The sequence below is a fragment of the Myiozetetes cayanensis genome, unplaced genomic scaffold (assembly GCF_022539395.1).
Source record: "Myiozetetes cayanensis isolate MyiCay16 unplaced genomic scaffold, myiCay2020 scf5-8, whole genome shotgun sequence".
Lineage (NCBI taxonomy): Eukaryota > Metazoa > Chordata > Aves > Passeriformes > Tyrannidae > Myiozetetes > Myiozetetes cayanensis.
In genome coordinates this window covers 66,616,475-66,638,493 of record NW_026087742.1, presented here as the reverse complement: position 1 = coordinate 66,638,493, position 22,019 = coordinate 66,616,475, and the positions used below count along the sequence as shown (strand labels likewise).

At 38.2% G+C, this 22,019-nt stretch overlaps 2 protein-coding genes across 4 annotated transcripts in view; both read left to right on the top strand.

Annotated features, from left to right (window-relative positions):
* COMMD6 (COMM domain containing 6) overlaps positions 1–9,717 on the top strand; it is a 73,259-nt gene extending 63,542 nt beyond the window's left edge. Inside the window, exon 8 of the transcript XR_007630820.1 lies at positions 9,597–9,717. The gene's annotated coding sequence lies outside the window, so the exon portion shown is untranslated. The remainder of the gene's footprint in view (positions 1–9,596) is intronic.
* The window catches only part of TBC1D4 (TBC1 domain family member 4), a 106,924-nt gene that overhangs the window by 52,357 nt on the left and 32,548 nt on the right, over positions 1–22,019 (top strand). For all 3 annotated transcript variants that reach the window (XM_050331516.1, XM_050331512.1, XM_050331515.1), the window contains exons 2-8: positions 9,597–10,199; positions 11,521–11,610; positions 15,213–15,317; positions 17,817–17,949; positions 20,016–20,107; positions 20,893–21,003; positions 21,660–21,779. In XM_050331516.1, the coding sequence (XP_050187473.1) occupies positions 9,597–10,199; positions 11,521–11,610; positions 15,213–15,317; positions 17,817–17,949; positions 20,016–20,107; positions 20,893–21,003; positions 21,660–21,779 (1,254 nt within the window). The remainder of the gene's footprint in view (positions 1–9,596; positions 10,200–11,520; positions 11,611–15,212; positions 15,318–17,816; positions 17,950–20,015; positions 20,108–20,892; positions 21,004–21,659; positions 21,780–22,019) is intronic.

The following is a 22,019-nucleotide window of genomic DNA, read 5'->3' as shown; positions in this document are numbered from 1 at the left end:
AGGGCAGTTTGTAGTCTGAAGCTTCTCAATACTGCGACTGAGAGTTTGTGGGAACACGTCAAATAGGAAAAGACCTAACTCCTTAGTTTCATGTCACTGAGGAACTTCTAGCCTCGTTAAGGGGGTTAGAAGTCATTTCAGTGACTGACTTTTTTTGGACCTAGTATATAATCACCTGCTAGATCTCTTAGACTGAACAGAGTCTGTAATTTTTCCCATCTGCTGGAGACAGTGCTGAATTACTAAACACTTACCTTCTTCTCCTTCAGTAATAGCAGAAGAAGGTGGTTATTGTTGCAAATGAGTTCCAAAAGTGGTGTTATCCATGGATATCATGGTGTATTTCGACCAAACCTGGGATGATACTCACTTTAGGATGATACTCACTTTTAGTTGTCATGATCTGCCATATAGGAGTCTTGAAGCCTTGATCTCTTGACTATGGAAAAACAGACTTTGCAAAGTATGTTCATTTCGTTTCAATCAAAATGTTAGTTAATATTTTTAAATTAAAATCATGAGAACTTCTACCTGGAACTACTGAATAAAAAGTTGACCCTCTCTTAAATGTGGTGCATAGAGCACTTATTTCAGTCTTAGCATTTTAAATCTGTTAAAATGAAGTTCATGATCTTCTGATTTGTATTTGAGAAGTGGATAGTGGCCATAAATGGGCAAAATACTTCAATGAGCTCTCCAACTATTTTTTTTTCCCCAAAAGGAAATGAATGCAGAGAATGTATTAATTGTTTGGGACTGACCACGTGACAGCCTTATCTTCCCAGGCAAACCCTTTTAAAAATAGGGTATGTGTTAAACATGATGGGGTTCTTAAAAACAATATCTTTAATGAACCTCTTACTAGAAAATTAATTGCGAAATTAAGTTAAAATACAGTTTTCAGGAGAAAATTCCTAGTTTAGATCTGAATTTGTGCTTTTATTTTTCCAAACAATGTTTGGAAAAACTTGGATTAAAGCAGTTTGAAAGAAGAAAATGATGTTACAAGCAAGCTGTACTTTGCTAAATCTTTCAGTGGGAACTATGTCCCAAGCTTGGAAACAAACTTGCATATGATCTAACTATAAAACTGGTAGGTGAACTGAGGTTTACTAATCTACATATTCAGAGAGCATAAGAATTGTCATGAGAACTCTGTACTGACACTTCTATGGGTTGCAAAGTGTTCAAGCAGAGTGAATAGGAGTTGTATCTGGAAGGTGGAAAAGCATCAGCCTGATGACTGGCCTAAACATAGGAGCAAAATATTGAATGCAAGAACCTTCCTTACTTAAAGCAATGCTCCTGTTGGACTGTGCTGTCACTGCCATCATTGAAGTTCTTTCACACCTCACTCTAGAGTGCTTGCATAGAAGTATAAAAAAAAAAGGCATCTATTGCCTGCTCAGGCATCTAAACAGTCTTGTAACTCTTAGATGTTCTTTCCTTTAAGTAACTTGATCCACTTTCTGTCATTATAGTACTTATTTGAATTTGGATACTTGGCAGAGCAGTACCTTGTGTGCGTGTGTAGCACACAGAATATGTTAGGTGATCCACAAGTTTCCAGTAGCAAGTTAGGTAATATGATGGTTTGCTAAGCATAAGCCATGCAACTGTGGTACTTCTTCCTCCTTGTTGACTATCTAAGTAACTCCTGGGTTGATCTTGAATAAGAATTATTTTGAAAAGTGAATTTTATTTTATTTTAACTTACCTATCTAAAACTCTCTCTCTTTAGGGTGGTTTAGTGGTGGTCTTCAGGTTTACCTTCAGCAAGAGTGTGTGCTCTCACCAGTATATGGTATGAGGTCAAATGTCAGGGTAAAATACATGCATTACCCTGTAGCAGTTCTTCAGAAACAAACCTAGCAGGGTCCTGACCAGCCACCTGGAAAAATACAGACCTGGCAAATAGGAGGAAGACTCTGTCTCCCGAAAGCTAAACTCTACTATATGCAGTCCTTTAATGGATGTTCCCCTGGTGTTTTCTGATGCTATAAGCTTTGCTACACTCATGAATCTCTAGGGGACAACAGAAATGTGAAAGCACTAACTTCCAGGGGTGACAGTCATCTTGAAGCTCCAAAAACTGTTTTCACTGAATCTTTCTTTGCCTGTGTTCCAGCTTTCCTGCTACCGGGCTTGTGTTGCGTTAGCCCAGACATGCAGCAGAATGAGTGGGAGTTGGTGGCAGATGCTTATTACTGCCTACTGAGAACCTGACTTTGTGTTTTCTATACTAGACTACACTAAGTGCAGATGGATTATAGAGCTGCTTAGTAATTTGGCTGGTATTCTTTTCCCTTTGTGATAGCATTTCTCTTGGCTATGAATCCTTATTTTTGTAAAACAGAATATAGTCAGTATTCCTTAAGCAAAGTCAGCTGATGGAGATAAAGTCTTCTGTTCTAGTTTCTAAATATCTCTAGCATAAACAAAGTCAACAAATTTCTTGTGTGACTGCATAAGTTGAGTCACTCTGAGCTGGTCTTTTATCACTTTATTGGAAAGATGCATTTTTAGTGCTGAAAACTTTCAAGTGGACAACTATCAGCAGAGTGGTGGGAAGCAGCAGAATGCAGTAGTTTTAGCAGTATAAAAGGTGTTAATTATCAGCACTGTACTAACTGTAAGGCAGTAAAAACATTTATAGCAGTTAAAGAAAAACAATTTTTTCTCTCTCCCACCCTTCTTTCTAGTTGAGAATAGTTACTGGTATCTGTACTTTGGCTGGCATTGGGCTGTGTTTTTATGTAAGATAAGAACTTTGCCTTGGTATCAAATGCCTGGTACATAGCAGGATGTGATATGTGGCTTATTTTGTCTCTGTTCATGTGTCTGCTGTGGCTTGGTTCTCCTATCTTGTGGATATGCAAGTTAACACTAACTGAAAGGATAGTCATGTCCAATCACTCATAATTTTTTCTCATATTGTGCTGGTTTCTAATTGATAGATGTCAAACTCCCAGTAATGAGCAAAGCACAGGGTGTTGATTTCTGGATGGTATCCTGTTTCCCTTTTGTTTGTTTTTAAATATACATAGCTTGATCTTGAGTGGGAAGCATTATTCAAATCCAAGGGAGCGCGGGTGCTTCCAGCCCCCAGTCAGGAAATACTTGACTTTTGAGAAATAACGGCTCTGGCTGAGCTGTGATACCGTGAAACGAGCCTGAGGAAATGCCGTGGCAGCGCTGCCAGCCCTTTGTGAGAGCGTGGTCCTTCTGCACTCAGTTATCCCGGGAGTCAGTTCCCAGGTCCTTCTGTTCATGACACTACCGTTTGGTGACAGTTCTGCTTGGACATGCCTCTGCTCCTGAGCTGAATCTCACACCAGAAGGTACTGACTGCTCCTAATGTGTGTGTGTGAAGTTCATTCATCTCGCGTCTCTCTGCACGATGCAACGGGTCTGACAATGCACTTTGTGTGGTGATGTAGTAAGAGGGGTCAAGCTTTTTCCTTGTTTCAAAAATAATTGCCTTGCTGGAACTGCTGTCATTAAGTAGCCAGATTCGTTAGGCATGTTTGTTAGATTAGTACTTCACAGACATGCTAATGTTTACAAGCCTTGTGGTATGAAGAGGGGCTTTGCTTTGTTAATAAATTCCAGACTGAAATTTTCCATGTGGAAGCTAGAAATAAATTAGGAAGAGCTGCAGCTTCTCTGCGCAGTGAAATTCTGTCCAGCTGTGGAAATAATGATATACAACTAGTTATTTTGTTCTTCTTCGCAATATTCGTAGTTAAATTTCTAAGTTTGGATTAAAATTGAAAGCACTGATCTGTAATTACTGAGGGACGCACCTGAAAGTTATCCCTCCAGAAAAGAGGGGATCTCCACCTTTGTTTCTTGGAGGCTCTTGTAAATTCAAAGGGAGTGTTAGTATTTTTTTTTGAAAGCTTCAACTTCTGTCAATGCTATTCAAGAAAATATGAAGTGTCACCATGGAGATGCTCTGCCTATTCTAGAGTTGTGACAAATTGTTCCAGTGTTATGCTGCAGCATGCGTGAGTAGGCTCAATAGCCTCTTTGTTTTGCAACTTCAAGATATTGATGATAAACATCTTTTAACTGAAGATTTTTTGGGGGTATTAGAGGTTGAAGCTGCAATTAATTTTAACAAAACTCTATTTAAGTGTCATGAGAAGAATTTGGTGTTTTCTGTAGTCCTCTCTTTGGTTTTAATCCTCACTTTGGTCAGATGAAAGACCTTGCATTAGTTATATCAGTTAAAATGATGTTTCCAATGTGAAAATACTATTCTGCGTAGAACACAGTGAAGTGTCTTGATATATAGTAGAATAGTTCTTGGCAGTACTAATCACGTGCCCTTTGGGCAACGTACTACTAATGCACGAGGAAGGTGTTTGCACTCCTTTATGTATTGACCCTCTTACAGCTCTAGTCACAAGGAATAGAACTAGATGTAGCCCATGAACTGCAGAGCTGGAATTAGCATGTCTAGGGTACTAATATACCTGTCTTCTAGCCAGGATTGAGTGCTGTGTCCTTATTTTACACCAGCTGGCCAAATGGGTGATGTGCTGCAGTAAGGTCTCTAACCAAGGTCGTAGGGTAAGGTGTGTGGTGCAATTAGAAGAGACTGGGGACTATCTGGCTAGAACTGATACTGTCATTAGTTTCAGCTTACCAAAACTCTACTGCCTGTAGTAAACAGAGTTTGGCAGTGTAACACCAGTCATACTTTACTTCTTACATTGTTTATTCAGAGCTGAATCTAATTGTAGGTGATGCAGAACTTGGTCAGTGCCATCTGTTTTGATTTGAGTACAGCTAACTTTTACTTGTTGAATTGCCACATACTGAATCGGATCTAACTGGGTGAAGAGTGATTCATACAGTCTTAGGCTACTCAGATATGAATAACAAATTTAATTTGTGTTTTCTAGTGTGGGGTTTTTTTCTTTAATTAGTTTTATTAGATTGATTGTATTTCCCTGGAGTGAAATATTGCCTCTTTACTGGCATTATGGAGCTCTTATTACTTGCCTCTTTTTTTTTTTTTTTTGGTAGTAGGAGCTTTTTGTTTGTTTGTTTTTTCTCCTCAACCAAGTTTTAGAGTGTCGTTTACACTGAGGAGCTGAACTAGTATCACAGGTCTAGTTTTGCATTTATGGTACCCACTGTCCATCCTTGTCTTTTTGGCCTCTAGCATCTGGGGGGGGGCGGGTTTGGTACAGGCCCTGAAGAAAGATCTCAGCTCCTCTGAGTTCTCTTGGCTCTATTCAGAGATTGAGGAGTTACTTATGAGCACTGTTTCAAGGGTCTCAAAATACGCGTGCTGCTACTTTCTCCTGACAGGCATGTACACTCTTGATGACGTCCTGGAGGGGAAGAAAGCTCATCTGAAGCTCTCACATCCATTTTTTTTGGTTTCAGTATATTAATACCTGAGAAAGTTCAGTGTGCCTGTTACTGTTTGAGGTCATGAGGTCACTTTATATTAGAGAAAACTTTGGGTGCCGTTCCAGCACATTTGAGTAAGTGTGTTGGGTGGGGGGCAGCTGCCTTGTTCTGCTTCTTGTAATAGTCTGCTACTCTCAACAGCTTAGGGAAAGTTCATGAATAAAACCTATAGTAGTGGCCGACATTACATTTCTACTTTTGAGAACTCCTGTCCCAGCACTGCCCCATCAGCTCCTACCTTTCTGGTTTGGGAAGCCCTCTGCAGCTGCCTTTGGTACATAGTGATTTTCTCTTCTGTCCAGCAATATTTGGAAAAAGGTGATAGGCCCCTAGACCATGGGATTTGGGACAAGCAAAGCAGGGGAGAATGAAGTCTTCTTGTTTTGTTCCAGCAGTAGCACTGCTGGGTTTGTTCAGGCTGGAATTGTGCCTCTCTCTCACGGAAAATACACTACTTAGCCCCCTTTAATCTAGTCTTCCTTCTTGACATAACTGTCTTCAAGGCTTGACAAAATCACTCTTAAGTGTGTTAAATAGATTAATTGCTAAAATATTTTAAGGATTTAATTTCTTTATGTTCAGGTGAATGCTGAAAACCTATGCAATAACTCATTCAACCTTTTTATTTTGTTCTACTGAAAAAGCTGCTAGTAGATGTCCAAAAAGATCTGCAATGGCTCTGTGTGTTTCAGGAATAAGAGTCCCATTTCTCTCCTTTGGCTGCTTAATTTCATAAGACTGCTGCAGGGAAATACTAGAATTTGGAAACATTAATAAGTTTTGACTGTCTCAGAGGTCTGTCTTCTTAATATTCTGAAACTGATTTCTAAACGTAGTTAAGCATTTTCTTTCAGGTAATTCAGTATTTTGAAAGCTCTGTTGTGCTTATTATGTTGTCTAACTTTGCCCTGCAATTTTGCCATTAACAAATAAGCTAATATCCAAATCCAAAAAAGTTACACAACTGTGATGGTGAAACTTTTCTGACTAGGGCTTCTTGATATACAGAGGAACAAAATGTCAAAACCCAATGATACATGCCAAAGAAATATGTAAAAAGTCATATTGGGATGATTACTATGCTGATAATAGTGTTAACTTTTCATGTATCTTGCATTTCGGGGAAAATACAGGTGAAAACTCTTTGTTAAACTCCACTTGACTGCAGTTATGGGTTTTGCTCAAAGTCGAAATGTTAAATGAAACTATTGTCATGTGATCAGGTGTATCTCAGCTGTAGTTCTTGGTTCTTCATAAGGAAGTGTCACTCTGGAATTGAAGAGAGTCAGATCTAACAGTAGAAGCTGGCACACTGTCAATCATTGGGTACATCGTCATCGGTACGTGGTTATTCCTGTACCCTGAAGACCAGTAAAATCCATGTGTATGACTAATAGCCTGGCAGTCTTAGTATCTGTCTTGCATGTTATACTTGAAGCTGTTTTCCACACCAGACTATCTAGAGTATCCGTGAAACAACCAACAAGCATCTGGAACTGGTTCTGGGCCATGTGACAGATATTGGTTATCAATTGTGAAATCCCTGTATTAGCTTATTTTCCTTTTCAGCTGTATATAAGAGAAATAGGCATAACTACAGAGGTTAAACCTGTCTCAACATTTTCTCCTTGATTTTTCACTTTAGTTCTGTGTATAGATTGAAAAATAGATACTGACGAGGGAGCACTCTAAATAGCCTGTAAAAAAAGTTCATTAAAACAAAGCAGGGAAAAAGGATTGTTTGGACTGAGTGAGCTGAAACCCCTACTCTAATGCTAGGATCCGTCTACACATAAGTGAAAATAGTGTAGCAATTTATGTGATACAAAAGCTATACAAGGAGCAGGGACTCTGAAATAATAATTGTGACTTAAATGGTAATGTCTGAATAGTACACAAAATCTGGAAAAGATGGAAGTAAAACCAAGTGATAAACAGCAGGATGTTTTTTTCTGAATAGAATCGCAGTTACTTAAAACTCTGTGCGTGTATTTGTGGTGGAGATCTCGGACAGAGGAGGGAATGGATGGGTGTTTCTGTTGTGGTAGAATTGGTAGTGTGTTATCCCCAGCTATTTGGACATTTGTTGGAGGAGGAGAGATGGGGAAGGATGTGTTAGGAGGCTAGTGGGTATTTTTAGAAAGACTTAAGAATTTCTGGTCCTTTTTCTTAAAAGTGATGAGCAAGAGGTAAAACCCAGTTATTGGAATGGATGGTACACTTTTTTAAAAATTCAAACTACCAATTAAATAGCTGACAATGTTTAGTTGATTATATGTAAAATTTACACATTTTTAATAGAGTTATCATTTGTCACTGTACTTTGAATAGAAATATATGTGAAATGCCCTGTAACAGGTTCTGGATTCTAAAAATGGGAATGTTACACAGCTAGTTTATGAATGTCGTTAAAATAGAAAACTAAGAAATTTAAACTCTAGAGCTTGTTTGAGCACAGGCTCAAACAAGAAAGAATAAGAGACCCATCAGTGGAAAAAGAGCTGCATCTTGGAATACCACAGGCATGTGTAAAGTGAGAATTGTTCGTGTCCAGTTGAGCTGGCATGGCTGGGAGGAAGCACACCTTAGGTGATGGTTAAGCAGCCTGGTAGTGAGAACGAGTGAAGAATAGTTACCCTCTAGTATCTATGTCATATCAGGACTTAACTTTTAGGCTCACTGAAAACCAAGATGATGATGACATATATAGGGATAAAAGCCAAACTGTCAGTAGACCTTGGGGTAATTGAACTTCATTTTGCAATAAATGAACTGGAAGCAGATTTGAGCTGAATGCCCAAGGGGTGAGGAGTGTGTAATAGGAGATGGGGATTAAGACGAGGTAATTTTCCAGTGTGACTTGCAAAAGTGCTGGTATCAAGGCTTCAACTGGTGCCATGTGACTGAAAGAAAGAGATACTGTTGGGAGCATGGATTATTTATTAAGGTGTGACTTCCAAGTTACCTTTTTTTTAATAGAAAAATTCTTTGAAAGATGTCAAATATTATAGATATGGTGGGAAGCTGTATAGAATACAAAAGGTGTTGATTGATTATATTGGACTAGGTGAATGTCGAGAACCTATTTCTCTTGCAAAGAAAATGTATAGATATTCTCTCTTCATCTCATTGTCACTAGTAATTTCCCCAGAGCATCTAACACGATGCCTTTCATTATCCTTTCAGAGAAAACAAGACATGGTGGAAAGAGGTTTGGTTAAGAAGAGTCAAAAGTGCAACTAGTATCACTCTGATCTGCAGTCAGTAGAGTTGGATAAGTCCTAAGTCCTTGTTTTCTTTATTGAAGCCAAAACAAAAAAGCTTTTGTATTAAAGAAGACTCCTCCCAAGGTGATTGGGATAAAATGGAGGAAGAACCATGTGTCTTTGAAAGACTGGGTGATACAGGGCTGAAATTGACAGTTTCTACTGGAGATGCACAGTTTGTCTGCATAGGATGTAGTAGAAATCTGTAGGTAAGAACGACAAAGAAGAAGGGACATTTGGGTATGCTGCTTAACTGGATGACTGAGACAGCAGGAAGTGTGACCTTAAAGTGAACTGTGTCATAGCGTGGATGGGGTGAGGTTTTTGTAGTAGATAATAAATGAGAGATAATGCAATTGTACATGGTACTTCAGTCAAATTTCCGTAGTCTTGCTACCTGTATTCCAAAACTATCAGTTGAAACTGATGGAGATTGCTGGGTTTTCCCAAAACTGTTTCCACAACAGTCGTAAGAATAAGAAAAATCTGGCTCTGCAAAATAAAACCCAAAGGAACAGTGATAGCCCTATACAAAATACATCAGTAAAACATGCCGATGTGAGCAGAGGACCACGGAAAAGAAAAGGCGATCTCAGTAAAAATAAACAAACAAAAAAACCAGTGTGGAGATTTGTCAGTAGGCCTTCTGGTAATTTAAAACCTTATATTCTGAAACCGATTCCAGAAAAAAATTAGAAATTATTTGCTTTGGTTCCACTGCATAAATTATCTATACAGAATTTAGACTTTACTGGTTTTATATTATTAGCCAAGAAGATAGTGGCACTCTGCTGAAGAAATAGCTAGTGTAAATGCTTGCCGTAACAAATATTTGATGTATCACTGGCTGTGCTCTCTCATCTGAGGTTACTAAACAGGCCTTTCACACTGTCCCCTTAGGTTCCTGATGTCATCAGCAGCATAAGACAAGTCTCCAAAGCCGCACTAAAAGAAGATGCCAAACCAAGTAAGGATAGTGAAGATGCCTTCTATGACTCTCAAAAATTTGAGGTCCTGTACTGTGGAAAGGTGACAGTGGCTCACAAAAAAGCTCCCTCCACGCTTATTGATGACTGCATAGAGAAATTCAGCCTTCATGAGCGCCAGCGCCTGAAACTATTAAACGAGCAGCGCAATAATGAGTCAAGTTTGGACTTGCCTCTGTGTGAAGAAAACGTGCCAGCTTCTCCATTGGATAGCCCATTTGAGGAGCTGGACAGCCCAAATAACACTTCAGGGCACGCTGCAATGTTTACAGTGGGCAGCCAGACCAACTTGACCAACCTGGCCAGCACTCGTGGCTTCTTTCCAGAGAGGATTTTAGAGGACTCTGGCTTTGATGAGCAGCAAGAGTTTCGGTCCCGGTGCAGCAGCGTCACCGCAGTTACACAAAGAAGGGTTCATGACGCAAACCTGAAAATACAGTCACGCAGAAGACACGCAAGTGCACCCAGTCATGTTCAGCCCTCTGATTCTGAGAAGAACAGGACAATGTTGTTCCAGGTGTGTACTAGGATGAACAATTTCTTTTTGGTTTTGTACCGTATCTTTTTCCCCTGTACAGTTTGAAGCTGGGACAAGTTTTGCCAGATAAGTAATATAGATCCAGTATGGTTTCATGATTTCTCATAAATATTTATGTATCTGTTCATAAATGATTGGGACACAAATAGCTGAACTTTCTTAAGGAAGTCACTTCAAGTCATGAGCTTGGGTAAGTTTTAAGAAAAAGTAATTACTTATAGAGTAATCACTTAAAGGAGCAGAATTTTTTGAGAAATAATTATTTTATATGCAGTTCTGGATTACCTGTATTGGTGAGATCTAGAATTTGGCTGGAGAAAAGTGAGTATTCTTTTGAAAAGAGAGTCAATGAAGGCTTCCATGCAAACAAAACCTCTTTTTTTGTGCACTTAAAAAAAAACAACCTCACATAAGATTTTCACAGCCTTATGTGTGATAATTTGTCTTATCTTTCCCAGACAAGTACTTAAACATCTCTGCACTGAAGGCTTCTTCCTTCAGACCTCAGTGGTTATTTCTTCTCTTGCCTGAAGTGTATTTCACATCTTTGGAACTTGTTTTGAGAAAACAAAGGGACACCTAAAGGAGGTGACCCATAAAAGGAAAAGTCTTTGGACCTTAAAGTAACAGAACTAAATGCTTGGATTTTGTCTTTCCATTTGTCTTAAAGATCATTCTTGCCTTTTATTCTCTTGGGGGAATGATAACTGAAGTGAGAATTGCCCTTCAGAAAGCCATAACTATCCCTGGTAATGGATTTAGCTGAGAAATTCTTGGAGATCTGTGGAAGAAGTTCCATAGGCTTGAGAAGCAGTTTGGGAAAACAGAAAGATAGTTTGCTGCAGAACCTACTTTTTCTTATCTGGAATCAGTACAAACCAAGAAGTATCACCTTAGTTTCTTAGCTAACCTATGGTATAATTTAGAAAACGAAAATCATTGTAGCTTTTAATTTAGCCACATTGTTTGCTAAAGGTTTTAGTATTGTCTGTCAAATGTGATACTTTGGACCAAAATAACTTGAAGAGAAAAAGGGTTATAAGGGGAGAAGAAAAGCTGTTTTCCTTCAAATTCAACTTTTTCTTTGCAATTCTTTCCTGTTCAACTGAGTGTATTGTTCTTGCTGAAATATTCTTACTCAATATAGGCAGAATTATGGCACCCTTGTTCCTACTGAGTAAGCCGATGTGCCAAAGTTACTCCATGTGAACAAGAAAGAGCTAGATTCTGACATTTTTGTTGCTGTCAGTGCTGTGCCTCCAAGACGGTCATAAATCATACTTATTCTTCTCCCCCTCAGGTTGGAAGGTTTGAAGTTAACCTCATCAGTCCAGACACCAAATCTGTTGTGTTTGAAAAGAATTTCAAAGATATCTCCTCATGCTCTCAGGTAAGCATTATTAAGAAGCAACATGTAGATCAGCAGAAGAAAAAGATTTTATTTGTTCTTCAGTTGGCTTGCCTTGCTGGTCTATAGACAGGAGAAAAAAAAAGCAGAATTCTTTCTCACTGTTCTGTGCTATTTACCCTCATTGAGTCTCAAAGGCCATTTAAAAACAGTTTATCTCATCTAACTTACCCTTAATAAGAGTAAATTGTTGTTTTATCCCATTGGCTCCTTAATTTAGAAAAAAGGGAGGGATGATTGTGACTAATGTATACCCAAATCCTGCATGAAGTTTGATGCATCAGCTTATTTGGGGAGTATGACTAAAAAAAATTAATATTAAACTACCATTGCCTCACAAACAGTTGCAGCAGACTGGAATTACTGATTTACCTTTACAGGAGTGATAGCTATTATTCAAATTGTGGCTTTCACTCATCTGGTAGCAGTTTCATCTAGATACTGCAAAAAAAAGAATGTAATGTCATTTACAAAGAGCTTAAGTACAGAAAAGATGAGTACAAAATAGCAATAGTGGCAACTTCGATTATTTGTCAGCAAACAAAGTATAAAGTGTTCTGCTTTGGGAGAGCATTGGATATGTTTTTGGAAGTAGCTTAATCTCCATTTAGGATGCTCTGAGTTTGCTGTTTCTGAGCAGATAAGTTCCTGAAAGCCTTCAGAATGGAAGGAAGAGAGCATCAGATCATCCCTCCAGAAAAACAGCAGTTTACCTGCATCATTTCTACTGGAGAATATGGCAATAAATATACCTAGCTATGTCTAGTAATAAAGAAATATTTCTTATAAAGTTAAATGCCAGGGCTGAGGGATTCACGTTTCCATCTTGCTGTTGTTCAGCACCTGTTACTTCAGACACTGTTTTGATGTCTTACTTCATTACCTCCTTTCATTTGCCATGCCACGTGCATCACTTCAGACCTCCTTAAACATTATTATTCTAGTTTAAAGTACACTTCTGGCATTCTCTAAACCTGTATTTCACTTCCATGTGCTTTCATTTTAATGCTATTAACAAATCTCTTCTTGCATGACTGCTTACCTATTAGCTACCAATGCTAATACAAATTAAGAACTGGTCAATACTTGTAAAGTGGAGTCTTGAACTACTAACTAAAGGTCCAGATCCTTAAGCTGACTCTACTGTTAAATTATAGTTTGTATTGCTTTTCATAGAGAAAAAAAGTGCAAATACAGTATGGGACAGTATAATCAAACAATGATGTAGTAATAGCTTTATAATAAATACAGATCAAAGAGATTCTTAAAGAAGGGGTATGGAAAGCAGAATTTGCAGACAGCTTTGGTCTTCTGCTTTTTGGGTGTTCTGAACTGAGTAAAAGTGACACTTCAGCTTTAGGTACTGGGCTCCTAGGTTGTATATACATACTGATAATAGTCAAACAAAAAGCAGGAACAACCTTTGTTCTGCTGACTTTAAAGCGTGGTGACCAGCAAGACCATGGCAGACTTTCAAAGCCCAGCTTTCCTTCAGGAAAACAGCTGTGTACAGTAAATAGTGTGAAGTAATACTGTGTGTTGGACTTTGGAGATGGAGTTTTTCACACCACCTCTTAACTTTCATTTGGAGCAAAGCTGCTGTTATTTTGCATTCTTGAATATCTCAGAGAGGTACTGACAGTACTCTAGGGGATGGTTTTGATTCTTTTTTTTTTTTTTTAATGCAAAACAGCTACTTTGGAGAAGTTGAGGGAGTTCTGTGTTCAATAGAAATGAAACATTCATTTGTTCAAGACTAAGTATTGGTTGCATAAACCTCTTCTTTTGAGAACTTCATGCTAGCCGCAGGGCTTCTCTGTTATGGATTTACAGGGCAGTGATTTACTGTGTATTGTGGGACTGAAGCTTAAGAATATTTGTTCTTTAAAGCTTTACAGACAATGAAATGGAGATGTTCTGGTCAGTTTGCATTCTAGATTCTCTTAGTCTGGTCTAATAAAGGTATTTTTTTATTAGATTAAGTGTAGTTGATCTGCTGCACTCAATTAATTATCCACACTCCATATAATTGTCAAAGCAGCAAATATAGTTGGTGATAAACCTCTGTGTGTGTGCTGTCTAAACTCAGGTATCAGACAGCTGTAGAAGTTTTCTTGTTGCAGCCTTGCTGACCTTGAGGGAACCCAGAACAACAAAAAACTGGATTCTTTTGTCATGACAAGTCCAGCCACACTCTTTAAGAAATGTGATGGAAGTACTGTTGATTGAGGAACATACTGTGCTGTTCATGCTTCAGTAGTGCAAGTATCACATCTGTCTCCCCACTCAAATGTTCTCCAGTTGAGACTGAGAAGTCAGAGAGCAGTAGGCCTGTTCAGGAACTGTCAGCAGTGAGGGAACTGGAATCTCCCCAAACCACCTTTAGTAAACATGTTTTCCTCACAAAACGGATGGCAACACTTCACTGATCTATAGATCAGCATGTGTAAACATCTGACCTTTTTTATTTTATGCTTTGGAAGACTTCACGTGTCACAAGAAAATGAGTCTAGTTAAGTCAAGATTACTGTGGACCATCGTTAAACTAATGCCATTAGTGTCATTTTAGACACCCTCTGCACCTCTGTTAAGTTTTAAGTGGCACAAATGTAACTTTTGGAATTTTGTTTTTAAAAATGACAGCATGTAGTGACGGTATGTTCAGGCTGTCACATACTTCATTTCCAATTTTGTCAAGAGTGTTTTCTGTAGTGACAGGCAAGTTGCTTTGCCTCCTCCTCTCTTTTATGATATCTCTTTGGAGATGGATCCAAGCAAACAAGTTCAACTTTCTGTTGTATTTGAACTTGAGAGATTAAGCTTTCATTTGGAGAAAATCTACTATTACTATACTGAGATGATAAAAACATTGGCAAAAGCTTTAACAATAGTGAGTCATGTTCCATGAATTGAGGCTGGGAATATAGTGTTTCTTAGGAAGCTGCTCTCTTTGATCTTCTCAGTGCTGTTTTTAGCAAGGCAATGTTCCTTGTCAAGTTGTTAGACTAAGATCTTGAAAGAAAACATCAGTAGTAATATGTAGTAAATCTTGAAACTTCTGGTATGTAAGTCAGTCTTAAAGAATTTATTTCAGAAGTTGGTTGGAATTCTGTATGTCACCACTCATTTGCTACTATTTTTTTTTCCTGGTGTAATCGTAACATGGATTACAGAAAAGCAAAGGTGTGTTGCTACTCTGTTGCTTCTCCAGTCCCGTGTTTTAGCATGGGCTTATCACATCAAGTTTTCACTGTGGAGGCAATTCCAAATATAACCTGAAGTCTTTAGTTCATTTCCCTGAAAATCCAGTTTTTCTAATGAAAGAAATTCAGGTCAAGGTTTATTGCTGTATAACTTCTGTTTTGATTGTGTAAAGATCTTTATGTAACTTTTAAACACAAAAAGCAATTTATAAGGTAACGATAGTAGTTGTAAAATAGATCATCAGGAGAATACATTTATAGTTTCTGAAATTTTTGCATTGGCGAGAAAGTGTTGGAGTCTGGCAGCTATTTTTAGGATCACTTTGGAAACTAAACCTCTTTATAAAATAGTGCACTGATGCTATTTTTGACCTCTTTTAGGGTATAAAACACGTTGATCACTTTGGTTTCATTTGCCGGGAATCTGTGGAACCTGGGTTAAGCCAGTATGTTTGCTATGTGTTCCAGTGTGCCAGTGAGTCTCTGGTGAGTATTTATTAATGATCCTGACTTTTTCATCAGAGGATTTCTAAGGTATTTCCTAAACAATGTGAGTCTCTGTTATTCTGCTGTGTCAGTTCAGCCTCAGTGGTCACGTCTTCCCAGGTGCAAGACGTCAGCTGTGCATATGCAAATATACAGTAGGAAGTGCTGCATTCTGTTCCTGCATAGCCATATCCTGCTCCTTGGCTGATGCATCAATAACAAATAGAAAAAAAACCATATGGGCGTGTTCATGCGTGCAGAATCTGAGCATATCTGGGCTATGTATTTAATTGTAACTCTTCAGTTTCTAACTGTTCAGAGACGTGGTTCCCCATTAATCATGTAGAAACATATATTGAATAAGTAACAAAGCTGATGATAAAACCCAAACATAGACTCCAGGGTAGGATTTAAACTACTGGCTGCTCTTGCACACATCTTCACTGTGCATGTGGCTTTAGGATTTTTCCTGTAGTCTGTTTTGTTCCTCAGTAGAAGAAAGTAGCAGTATCTGATCACAGAAGAAGAAAACCATAGTATGTGTGGATGTATGTAATTATAAAAAAGTCCATTCGACATTTGATAAAGTATGTATCAATTAATTGCAGTTCCAGGTGCCAGTGACTTAACTGATAGCAGGTAGCTTAATAGTGTTAGAGCATACAGAAAATAATTCTGACTACTCCTTTTTTATTTTAGAGCTCTGACACTTTAAAAGAATTTGTTTTCTGTTCTGAACTGTGTTTGTCCCTGATGGCTGTGGTAACAGCTGCTAACTCTTTTTCAAGTAAACTTAAAAATCTCTTTTCTAGTTAGCTGGAAGTGTAATTTGTTAATCCATTGACTAGCTTGAGAGTGAATAGATTTACATCAATAAAACTTCAAACAGCTAATACCCTAGATGTACAATGGCAGCTGAGGCTGCACTTTTATCAAAATGGGAGCTTATTGTGGAATCAGTTCTATCATTGTGCTACCAGAAAATGTTACATCTGACCTACTGATAAATCTGACCACGCATAATTCAAAGGCTTGAGTGGTATATAAAACCCCCATATATTCATGTACCTCTTTACATATTCTGATACTGATATGTGTGGGTATGCCCACACTGCAATATGAAGTGAACATTCCTGAGCTACTTTCAGATGCAATTGCTTGGACCTCAGTGGCAGTTTGATTATGGCAGGGCAGAGCTTTCCAGATTCTCCACTGCCAGGCAGGTTGTGTTGGTAGGCTTGTGTATACTTGCTCTAAATCTACTTAAGGTTTGTGCTACAATTCTCATGGCTTTAGTGTAGTCACAATCCTTATGCTCTGCACTGTTCTCTGGATCTTCTGCTGGAGGAGGATTGTAGCCTGCTTAAAAAACTTAATGGTCCAAGCTGCAAGATGGATATTCACTGTCCTGCTGTATTGCTAGGAAAAGAAAGCACCCAGAAACTGCCAGTAATGCTTAAAACTGTGGGGTTTAAAACAAACAAAAGAGATCTGGACATACTAGGACACAAACTAGTTCAGATTTCTACATTGAGATTCCCTTTTTTTTCCAAGTGACAGACCCTCAAAAAGGTCTCTGTGTTCTCAATGTTAAACTGCATGATTTTGATCTGAAATATTTCAGCTTTCTTCTTCCTACTTATAAAAAAAGTAACAAGTAGAGTGAGGACCTGATTCTGAAGTAGAATACTGATTGCTTTCCTAAAATTGTTCTCAAGCAGTTATCTCCTTCTTTCCATGCTTATGCAAAGACTCAGGAAACAGCTTTTAATAAGCATTGTATTCCCCTGAAATATAGACAGAAGATCTCCAAGTGCTTTGTATACAGGGTCTAGGAGCATATTTGAATGAATATGGAGAAGTGCTTTCTTAAATAAAAGTTTCAGCTTCTCCAGTGCTGTATTTGTGGTAACAGCAGAGGAAATACCAGGGCAGACTGCAAGGCAGGCCAGAAGTACTTAAAGATAAATTGTGATTGTAATGAAGCTGGTTGCTGGTCTAGTAGCCTAGAGAAAAGTGAGCTGCTGTGGGAAGCTCCTGTCTGGCAGCAGGGATGAGTCTGTGGGGGTTTGTGCTAAAATGGTATAGTGGTGGGAGGAAAGTTGTTGAATGGGAACATGTGTAGTTTACAGGTAAAACTTGAAGCTAAAGAGATTAATGCTTTTTATTTAGCCAGCATATATTCAAGCCAAAAATTACCACTTGCAGCTTCTTAAAACAGTGGCTGCCTTTCCTGTAAGCTTGACTAGCTGCAGTCAGATACTCAAAATTACACTGTCTGGCTGAACTTAAAGATGGTGAGTATCTACAGAAAAGGTAGAAAGCTGGGAACACAACGTTGATCTCTTTAGAAGACAGTAAAAGGGTTTTGTCTGGTTTTGTGTTTTGGGTTTTTTTTTAAATTCTGAAGTACCTGTCTATGACATGATTTATAAGTCTGATTTCATGTATATGGTATGCATTTTTGTTTAAATACTCTTTTCTCTCTCTCCCGTATAGGTTGACGAGGTAATGCTGACCCTAAAACAAGCCTTTAGCACTGCTGCTGCACTGCAAAGTGCCAAGACACAGATTAAACTGTGTGAGGCCTGCCCTATGCATTCATTGCACAAACTTTGTGAAAGAATTGAAGGTAGAAGCTGAATTTATTTTCTAATTGTGTTTTGCTGATTACTGTAGAAGAATAACTTAATGTAAGAACAGAGGGAAAAGTATCCCAGTAAGCAATTCTTACCATCACTTCACACTCTGTGTATTTAGGTGGAGGTGTTAGCAGTAATGATACTGCAACCACATGTAGTATAGCTTCTGTTCAAAATGCATACCCTTTCATCATCGTACCTTTCTTGAACGTTATGCAGAGCAGCAAAACCCACCAGTTCACCTTCCATTTGCATGCTTTTAAAATGAGTCATGGAAAGACAGTTGTGATCTAAGAGGATCCTGCTTTCCTGCGTGTTCCTTCTGTGTGGGGTTATTTTTTCCTTCTTTATGTTTACTCTCTCACACACTTCAAAATCTACTTATATTATGGGGAAATAAATAATTAAGTTAGGAGACTACAAAGAATCACAGAATATGCTGAGTTGGAAGAGACCCACAGGGATCATTGAGTCCAACCCTTAGCCTTGCACAGGACCATCTCCAAGAGTCACACCATGTGCCTGAGAGGATCATCCCAATGTTTCTTGAACTCTGTCAGGCTTGGTGCTGTGACCACTTCCCTGGGAGCCCATTCCAGCACGCAACCACCATCTGGGTGAAGAAGTTTTTTCTAATATCCAACCTATACCACCCCTAACACAACTTCAGGCCATATCTAATAAATAAAGTTAAGGCAACTACCTGACCTCAGAAATGAATAGACAAATCTTTGTAGTTTCTCTGAAAGTGAAGTATGCCAAAACACATGCAAAAACTCTTACAAGATAGAATTTCAAACAAAAAAAGTAAGAATCCTGGTTTTCTAGTCACTCTGCTATGTGTCCTTGCAAAGAATTGTATGCAAAAAAAAAAAAAGGAAGTGTGTTATAAAAAGCAAATAGTCTTGTACGTTCTGGTCTGGTGATGATGGTGCTTGATATTGCCAGTTCTCCCATTCGCTGAAAGTCACTGTTGCTACTTGCTTCCCTCTGGTGGATTAAAAGCGAAGTATAAAATCCTAGTGGAGTGAAGTTTTGTTAGGTTGTGACTGGTATTTTCTGGTTTTAACAACACATATTTGGAAGTGATAAAGCTTAACTGGGAAAGCCTTCGGTAAATGATAGACTACAGAGGCTGCTGTATAAGGCAGTTAAGTATATTGAACACAAGTACTTGCAGGATAAGTATCCAGCATTAAAATAAAATCTCTCTTAGGACAACAACTAGAGTACCATAATAGTAGTTTCATAAACTGGGTACTTACTGACTGAAAGACTTTAGTGTTCCTTTGTTTTTATCCATCTGCCTTGTTTTGAGTCTAGAAGTTTATCAAAATCAAGCCTAAAGCTTCATGACTTTGGAAAAGTCTTTTATCTGTTCTGATTGCAGTTTTCTATGAACAATATGTACCTTGGATGGAAAAAAACATATCTTCATCTGGAATTTGTTTTCACCCACATTTTTTGTAGCTTCCTAGATTGAGCTCTGTGAGAAAATTTGCACTTTATTAAATATCAGAAATTCTTCCCTTTATTCTACAGCTTTTATGCAGTTCTTGCATTTTAAAGTGTCTTCCGTTCTCTGGTATGACCTCTACCGTATCGTTTCCTTGTGCAGAAGTGCAGTGAAGTTTTTCAGTTAAAAGCATCTGAAAACTTCCAATTATCCAATGCATTGATTATCTCTCAGTTATAACCCTGATCTGTTCCTCTCTTCCTCCTCTCCCCTACAGTTGTCAGGTTTCCAGCTGTCAGGGATCTCTTGGTACTAGGACAAAAGCCATTAGTGGGGTAGGGAACACAACCTTTTACATAGGAACCAGCCACTAAGCTGCTGCTACATGTATTTTTACTGCTAAAGAAAGAAGACAAAACCATGTGGTTAGCAAAATTTGAATTATTTTTTTATCATGCATACTGTGGATATACAACTGTCATATATTAAACTTGTATGAACTCAAATGCAGGTTTATATTTTCTACTGTAATTTTTCTCAAAAGTTTTTTGAGAGATCATTTGAGAATCTAGAAGATTTAATGGTTCTCTCTTTTCCCAGGACTCTATCCACCAAGAGCCAAACTTGTAATTCAGAGACATTTGTCATCACTAACTGATAATGAGCAAGCAGACATTTTTGAACGTGTTCAGGTAATACCTTAGAAGCTGTTCTTCCAAATTTGAAAAAGACCATGATAAAATGAACTAGATTTTTTTGCTTTTAGTTTGTTGCGTAGTTGATTTAGAATTTACTGCTTTTCCACCAAACATCGTACTGAAATATCATGCTCCAACTTAACCCCATAGGTGATACACTGCTAGTGGAAAAGTTTTGTTTCCCAAGTTTTCTGAGATGCTCTGTGTTCTTACCAGAGTGTATTTTTTTTTCTGAGCTTAGTTTTTCATCTGTAAACACATTTTCCCACATGAAAGTGAAGTGGGAGTGGGTTGAGAGCAGGTGAGACATGCAGGTATCAGGAACATGTCTGGCATTTTTAGATTTTGTCTTTTTTGACTTATTTCAACACAACATTCTTGTGTAAGCAGATGTACTTAAGTGGATGAAGTATACAATGATTTAGGCTTCCAAAGGCTGTACTCTTCTCTAGTTGCCTGAAGAATAGAATGGCTGTTTGGTTTTCCTAGGTTCCTTATGCCACTTACAAGGCTATACACTGGCAAACAACCTTAGAAAACAGAATGCATGGGCATAAGGCTCCCTTCTCTCTACTGCCTGTGAGGTGTTTCCATTTTAGTTCTGTTTTGCTCAGGAGTATGAAAGCACACAGACAGTATTGCAATTTGACATAATAATAGTGCACTCTGGGATTTGGTGTATCAGTATATTAATTTCATAGAATATATACGTGTGGAAGAAAAAATTATCAAATCATGACTTGAAAGACAACTTTTCCTTTCTTTGCTGTTACTGACAGAAAATGAAGCCTGACAATGACCAGGAAGAAAATGAACTTGTGATCTTACATCTCCGTCAGCTCTGTGAAACTAAGCAGAAAATGCACATTCACATTGGTGAAGCACCATCGGTAAAGCTGGTTTTTGTATTATCCCTGTCCCTCTTCCCACCCTATTAAAATACAGTATTAATTACTAGCAGGACCACTGCTATACTTCGCCAGGAGTAATTAAAGATGAATATTGCAGTTAAGAGAGGACTGTGAGAGAAGAAATTTGATTTAATTTATAGTGGCATGTTTGGGTTTTATAAGTTGAGGGGGGAAAAAAGGAAGGGAAGAAAGATAACCAATTACTATTAGATCTGTATTTCTTTACAGTGTGAGTATATCTCTTCTTTTTCTTTCTTCCTTGGTCCCCCCCTCCCAAGCAGTTATGTTCAGGGAGAATATGAATGAAGAGGGCATTGATTTCATTTTAAACTATGAACTCATCTTGCAAAGGAAATATATAACAGTAGTGTTAAATTTATATACTTTTACAATATAGTCTTTAGGGATGAAATGTGCATTTAACTGTGGATTTGTTTTTTTGGGAGTGTGTTTTGTCTTTTTGTTTGGGTTTGGTTTTTTGGAGAGGGGTGGTGGGTTTGTGGTGGTCTTTTAATAAGGGCCAGCAGTATGTTCTTCATTATGTAACTTGGTTTCAGCTCTAGTCATTGGAAATAGTCTTTGCAATTAAAAAAACAATTGCCAAAGCTGAGTTGTGTCCTTGCTCATTTCAACAGGTCATTTCTAACAGTTCGATTCCAGAAAGCACCACCAGTGGTGGCAGGTTTAAACTTGACATTCTGAAAAACAAGGCCAAGAAATCCTTGACTAGCTCTCTGGAAAATATCTTCTCAAGGGTAAGATTAACAACTCATTGTCATCAGCTCTCCCAGATACCCTTGACAGTAAAGACCTATCAGATTTTTTTTGTTGTTTTGGCCTCAGTCTGATAAATGCTTAATGAAGCAATATCCCTATTGTGAAATCTGAGAGTTACAACTGGGTCGATTGTGACTTAACTGCACCAGAAAGTTTATGGTAAGGCCACACATACAGGATGGAAAAAGGACAGATTTTTGAATCATGAACATTCATTG